This window comes from Echinops telfairi, unplaced genomic scaffold (assembly GCF_000313985.2).
Source record: "Echinops telfairi isolate 266 unplaced genomic scaffold, ASM31398v2 ScPeMD7_60;HRSCAF=208, whole genome shotgun sequence".
Classification (NCBI taxonomy): domain Eukaryota; kingdom Metazoa; phylum Chordata; class Mammalia; order Afrosoricida; family Tenrecidae; genus Echinops; species Echinops telfairi.
In genome coordinates, this window is record NW_022103958.1 from 45,757,058 (window position 1) to 45,764,181 (window position 7,124).

The 7,124-nt window shown below is 38.3% G+C and overlaps 1 protein-coding gene across 1 annotated transcript; it reads left to right on the plus strand.

Annotated features, from left to right (window-relative positions):
* Window positions 1–3,835: 3,835 nt before the first annotated feature.
* On the plus strand, window positions 3,836–4,768 carry LOC101638437 (olfactory receptor 2D3-like). The gene has a single exon (XM_004716406.2). The coding sequence runs from the start codon at window positions 3,845–3,847 to the stop codon at window positions 4,766–4,768; it is 924 nt and encodes a 307-aa protein (XP_004716463.1). The 5' UTR covers window positions 3,836–3,844.
* Window positions 4,769–7,124: the final 2,356 nt, after the last annotated feature.

Genomic DNA, 7,124 nt, shown 5'->3' on the forward strand with positions numbered 1-7,124 from the left:
TGGATTGTACCATGTGTTTGTCTATTTATGTTTTAATTCATTGTAACCTCTCATGTTATGGAATTGATTGCATGGAACACAACTGCAAAAAGAAAATGTTCATAAGACAAAGTCTTCTCATTCTCACTTCGAAGGGACATTCTGGTTGTACTTCCTCCAGGAAGACAATTATTTTTTTAATTGCATGGTACTATTAATATTCTTTGTTAATGCTATAATTCAAAGCATCACTTCTTCTGTGGTCTTTCTTATTCATTGTCTGGCTTTCACAAGTGTAGCTCAGGTTTAGTCCTCAAAATGACATCCTTGCTCTTAACACTTACAGAGGTCTATTGCAGTAGATTTTCCTTTTTTGATTGAAGTTGTTTGATTTCTTGACTGCTGCTTCCCCATTGCTCATTGTGGGTCCAAGCAAGACAAAATCCTTGACAGCTTCAATTATTTTACTTTTATCATGATGTTATCTATTGGTCCGGTGTTGGGAATTTTTGTTGTTGTTGTTGTTGTTTACATTGAGTCTAAGCCATATTGTAAGTTTCAGTCTTTGATCTTCATCAATAGTCCTTTAAGTCTTCTGAGTTTTATCAAGTGAAGTCTAGCCATCTGTAGATTGCAGGCTGTTAATGAGTCTTCTGCCAATCCTGATGTGGTGTTCTTCTTCACACAGTCTAGTATATAATATTATTTGCTCAGCGTTTAGATTGAATAAGTATGATAAAGGATATATAACCGTGATGTTCACCTTTTCTGATTTTAATCCACACAATATTCTATGTTCTGTTTTAATGACTGATGCTTCATTTATAGACTAGTTCCATCCCAATTGATTTGCTGTAGACTTTGGACAACCGAAGGTTTGCAATTGATTAAGTTGTTAGAAATATCATTTCAATTTTCCTTAAAATATATGTGCATTAATCAGTAGAACTAAGAATGACTAATACCATAATCCAATTTTTCTTAAGAAATAAATTCTTAATGAATTTAGCATTTTTACTCATAAAGTTCAGATAGGTACTAAGAGGGCAAGAGAAAATATGAGCTGATTGTGTAAAAATATTGACCCATCGATTTTGAACTATATATTATTTTTCTTGTTTATGAACAATAATACTTTGCCTCTTTTTAATGGAGCTTGAATCATCAGAGATACAGAGGTATCAGTGTGTGTTTGCAATTTTAATATCACAGGCTTAAGGATGTCTTGCAAAGTGAGCACTCATGGGAATTCCCTGTTTACAGTCGACTCTCAGGACCTAATTTCAGAAAACCATTCAGGCCCTTGGAGGATTTTTGTTGTGTCCTTGATTGATATAGGTTTAGGATAGAGAAACGTTGTGAGTTCCTAGGATAAAAATGCTGTGAGAATTGTCTAGTGGGATTTGGATCTTCAGGCTGCCACGGTTTCACTCATGATCCTGCACCTAGCTCTGGTCCCCCTCAGCACTCCACCATCTGTGTTTGTGTCAGCATAGCCTATCAGGTGAGAGTATGCCAAGGGGCTGTCTCTTAAGTTCTCTAAGACTTGTAGAGAATTGACCTTTCTTCTACAGCACCACTTGTCTCTCCTCTGACATGCCTTTCACACTTCCCTCATAGACCTCTTAGTGCAGAAATCCTGTTCCAGGTTGCCAGCAAGGCATCATATTCTCCATTCAGGATGCCCCCAAATCTCTAGGCTAATCACCTCCCACCAATGAATTCTCCTTCAAATACCAACAATACTCCCTGCCCTTAGCTGATTCTATCTTTTCATCCCTGTTTATTTCTTTCATCTCCTGCCAGCTAATATTACCAGGAAACCTTATCTTTTCATTTTAAAATGTCTGTATCTAGAAAATATGAGCAGTTTAGCAATTTGAAGGGCTTTGTTGCTGTAAGACTAGTTAGTACTTTCTATTTTCTTTGCCAAGCTGACATTTTTCATCCCGTGCCTAGTGAAAATTATCCAATTTGTAATCATTTAAATTTCTGGAGCACAGGGTAGAAAAAATAAAAAAACCTTTTCTCCAACAAACATGCCCATTGCCAAACATAGCTGAACATGCCTCATTTTCCTAGTTGGCCAATCCTGTAGGCAGCCATTGGTTAGTCTAATAGATATTAAATCTTCTGTAATCCATGCATATTTTATTGTTCCTGATTGTATAAGTGTGTGTGAGTATATAACTAAGTATATATGAGTTTGTTTATGTGGTTATATGTGTATAAAATACATGTTTACTGAATCGGTCTGCAGATATTTATTTGAAAACTGATCTCTTTCAAGTGATGGGAGTCAAATCATTAGCAGTTTCCATTTTAGTGAATTTATAAGAAAGAAAAAGAAGTTCCTCAAATTAAAATACATATTGCGCAATAGAAAATTGCTCTATCATTGATGGTAGAAAACCTAGAGAAATAGATAAGCCAAGAAATCTCGTGGAGAAATCCTGCTCTGTGGTCATGGGTTAGGGGCTGACCTGAGGGCAGCTGACAATCACACGACTCACTGTCTTTGTCTAGGTTCTCAAATCAAAACCTAAGAATTGAATGTAGGGGTGGGTCATTCATTTGAAAATGGAATCTAGGAAGTAAGGAAGTAGGAAGAATGTGAAAGATGACAAGTAAGAGTCGACTTTGGACCATGTCATCTCAATAGGGGCAAGACGGTGAATCAAACAAACAAACAAACAAACAAACAAGCTTTAGATTTTATAATGATAGATGGTCCCACAAAGGATTAGTGTACATCATATAGGTCTATCTATGGTATAAAATATCATGGACAGGTTGTTTATGTGGGGGAGGGAATTCCAAAAATGCTCCTCAGCCTATAGGTATGGAAAAAAGGTCGAAAGCCACTGTGTGCACACTGGAAGTTCAATTCCATAGGGCTCAATTTTTAACAACAAACAGAATTTCTTCAAGAAGTAGCTGGTACATCTACTTATCAAATCATAATCCTCACTGGTTAAAGGTTGCTTTTGAGTGCTTTTACTTGGCCATAATTTCAAAGCTCTGGAACCAAATGCCGAGAGTATACGTGATATCAAATATCTGGTCCTTAAGGAAGAATGTTGGCAGTGCAAAATGGGTCAGAGTTGCTTATCACAATTCAAGTGGAGGTGAACTGTGACCCAAGGTTGTGTGTTTCATGAGGCTGTATAATCAATCTATTACTATCCTATTAAGAAGTTCAAGGTTAGTGGCTGCCTCTATTCTTCCCTTACTGCTGTGTTTGCTATTTGAGACGTCTTTATAAAAATGTTACGAGGGGAAAATGCAAGAATAAATAACTACACTGTAGCTTTTTATTTCAAAAAGCTTTATGTGTACTTTAAATTCTACTATAGTTGGATTTGCCATTGACTCTGGACTTTAATGAGTTATTAGGCAATTTTATATTGGAAACCAAGATTGTTTGAGATTTTTGTTGGGGTTCTTAGGTACTAAGCCCATACACCTAATTTCCACATCCCCAATGGGGGTAAATGTAAGGCATTTCTCGAGGAAAAAAAAAGCCAAACAATGAAATTAAACCAAACGTAATGCCTCTACTATAACACATATTCCGCTAGAAGTATATAAATACCTTAATATGAAAATTAGTCAAACGCCCATGCTGGAGAACTGGATGAAGATGGAAAAATACCCTCTGTAAATTGCTGAAAGCAACATGTATCCTAATGGTGCACGGCCCTGACAGGAAGCAGCTGAGGTCCACTATGTATATAATAAGGCATACTTGTTATTTACACAAGTTATTATGCACATACAGTGTATTTATTGACACACATTGTGAGTGAAACATCCCGACTGTATCTGCTCTCTTTGTATTGACAGGTTTAAAGAACGTACCTCAATGGGAAAGGGAAACCAAACTTCTGTAACGGAATTCGTCTTGCTGGGGCTTTCACAGGATCCAAAGGTCCAGATCTTCTTGTTCTTTGTTTTCCTGATTATTTACCTTCTCTCCGTGTTTGGGAACCTGCTTATAATTATCCTTATTCAAACGGACTCTCGACTTCACACACCTATGTACTTTTTCCTCAAAAACTTGTCTTTTGCTGACTTCTGTTTCTCTACAAGTATCGTTCCTCAGATGCTTGTCCATTTCCTTGTCACCAAGAAAGCTATTTCCTTTGCTGGATGCTCCCTCCAGATCGTTGTCTTCCTACTGGCAGGGTGCACAGAGTGCTCACTGCTGGCTGTGATGTCCTATGACCGCTATGTAGCCGTCTGTAGGCCCCTACACTACTCCACCATCATGACTCAGAAGGCTTGTGTCCAGCTGGCCATAGTGTCCTGGGTCAGTGGAGCATTTGTGTCTTCAGTGGACAGTGCATTTACACTGTGCCTCCCCTACCGGGGACCAAATGTCCTTAATCATTATTTTTGTGAACCTCCTGCACTCCTGAAGCTGGCCTCAGCAGACACTTATCAGGCTGAAATGGCCCTCTTTTCTATGGGTGTGGTGATCCTCCTCGCTCCTGTCTTCCTCATTCTAATCTCCTACTGGCACATTCTCTCCACTGTGGTGCGGATGAAGTCAGGAGAAGGGAGGCTCAAGGTCTTCTCCACCTGTGGTTCCCATCTTACTGTGGTGGTTCTCTACTATGGCTCTGGAATATTTGCCTACATGCGACCCAATTCCAAAGTAATGAGTGAAAAGGATAAGGTCATCTCTGTGTTCTATTCCGTTATGACTTCCATGTTGAATCCCATCATCTACAGTCTGAGGAACAAGGATGTTAAAGGGGCTTTCAAGAAGTTGGCTGGGAGATAGCTGCCTTCACAGGTGGGGATTTTTGCAATTGTTCTTATGTACTTGCAAGCACTGTGACTTTAATTGTATATAAACAGGAGTGCACATCCTTTTATGTTCTTGCTTTATTGCATCAGCTATGTTCTTTCACAAATATTGATTGAAAGCTTCCTCTGTGCAGGTTCTCTGTTCACCAATTCACAATGTGAGCAAAACTATCTTCCTTACAGGAACTTCAAGCTCACTAAGATGATAGTGCAAATAAAGATAAAAATATTTTAAAAGCTAAGTAAAGACTGAATATTTTGAGCCCTTGATAATTTATAAATTATAATTTTGTCATATCTTGCCCTGTCCAATGTCTCCCTTCAAGTACTTTTCTGTTGTCCGTCCCCCAGGGAAGAGGTCACATGCAGATCCTTGTAATTGTTTCCCCCTTTCCAACCCACTCTCCCTCTACACTCACAGTATCGCCACTCACACCACTGCTCTTGAAGGGATCATCCGCCCTGGATTCCCTGTGTTTCCAGTTCCTATCTATACCAGTGTACACCCTCTGGTCTAGCCAGACTTGCAAGGTAGAATTGGGATCATGATAGTGGGGGGCAGAGGAAACATTTAGGAACTAGAAGAAAGTTGTATTTTTCATCATTACCACATTGCACCCTGTCTGGCTCGTCTCCTCCCCGAGACACCTCTGCAAGGAGATCTCTAGTGGCCTACAAATGGGCTTTGGGTCTCCACTCCGCATTCCCCACCTCATTCGCTATGGTAAGATTTTTTGTTCTGATGATGCCTGATACTTGACCCCTTCGACACCTTGTGATCACACAGGCCGGTGTGCTTTTTCCATGTGGGCATTGTTGCTTCTGAGCTAGATGGCCGCTTGTTAACCTTCAAACTTCTAAGACTCTAGATGCTATATCTTTTGATAGCCAGGCACCATCAGCTTTCTTCACCTAATTTGCTTATGCACCTATTTGTCTTCAGTGATTGTATCATGGAGGTGAGCACACAATGATATGATTTTTTGTTCTTTGATGCCTGATAACTGATCCCTTTTTAAGGAAGGGGGAGGTGGGGAGGGAAGGGGAAAAAAGAGGACCTGATGTCAGGGGCTTAAGTGGAGAGCAAATGTTTTGAGAATGATGAGGATAATGAATGTACAAATATGCTTTACAGAATTGATGCATGTATGGATTGTGATAAGAGCTGTATGAGCCCCTAATAAAGTGATTAAAAAATAAAAAAATAAATAAAATTTAAAAAATAGATTTCATTATCAGCAAAAAAAACCCACCTGAATATTTTAAGGTAAAAAAGAAATACTATGAAACAAAGGCAGGGGCAATAGTTAATTGAAGATCAGTAATATTTAATGAAGGATACTTTACTAAACAGACTTGATTGATTAGCATGGCTTCAGCAAGCATCAACAGAGCAGATTATATGCTATAAGAAAAGTAAAATAGGACAAAAAGCACATAGGAGAAAGAAACAGAGAGAGAGCGAGCGAGCGAGAGAGAGAGAGAGAGAGAGAGAGAGAATGTAGGGTAAATATTATGTGGCAGGAAATCATGCTTAGATATTCTGCAGAAGATTCAACTGTCCTTTGGCAAAACAGAATGAACTGGTTATACTTTCACTTTCAGAACTTCATTCTAAAGAACAATAATTTGAAAGATTAGGAGTTATGGATCATAACTCCACAATTGTTCAAAGGCTTTATGTTCTGCTCGGTTACACATAACTTATCTGTGGTGTTCACTAATTTCTGGGTCAACAGTTTGAAATCACCAGCCACTCCATGGAGAAACATGAGGCTTCTACCCCTGACTGTTTCAGAAACCAAAGGGGGAGGTCTCGCCTGTCCTATAGGATCACTATGAGCGGGGAGTTTGCTTGATTTGTTTTGTGTAGGTAATCTCTAGTTACAAATGTCAAAGAAATCTTCTATATCATAAAATACTGTAATCTTCTCTGTAATTTCCTCATGTAATAATTCCTATATATATAGCTTATTATATTAAAATATCTGAGAGGCTGATTATACTTTTCATACTAATATTATTGTATATAGTTCCTAATAATTTATAGCCTCCTTTGTATTTGAACAGATTTTAATTGGAGAATATATAGTGTCTTCCAATATGGTAGGTAATAAGAAAATTACAAGCATAGTCAACTATGAATAATACCAATCTTGCTAGGAAGAATAGCTGAACAACAACAACAAAATTAATTCCCTCTGCTGAGCATTGGTCACAGGAAGTTGATAATGACCACTGAAAAGGTTCTCATTGAATAACAAACAGTCTGGTTAGACAGAATTGAGTGAGGAAAAGACATCTCAGAAAAATAAAAACAGCATATGGAG

Excerpts from the sequence above, each read along its gene's own strand:
- LOC101638437 (XM_004716406.2), top strand. The coding sequence starts at position 3,845 with ATGGGAAAGGGAAACCAAACTTCTGTAACGGAATTCGTCTTGCTGGGG.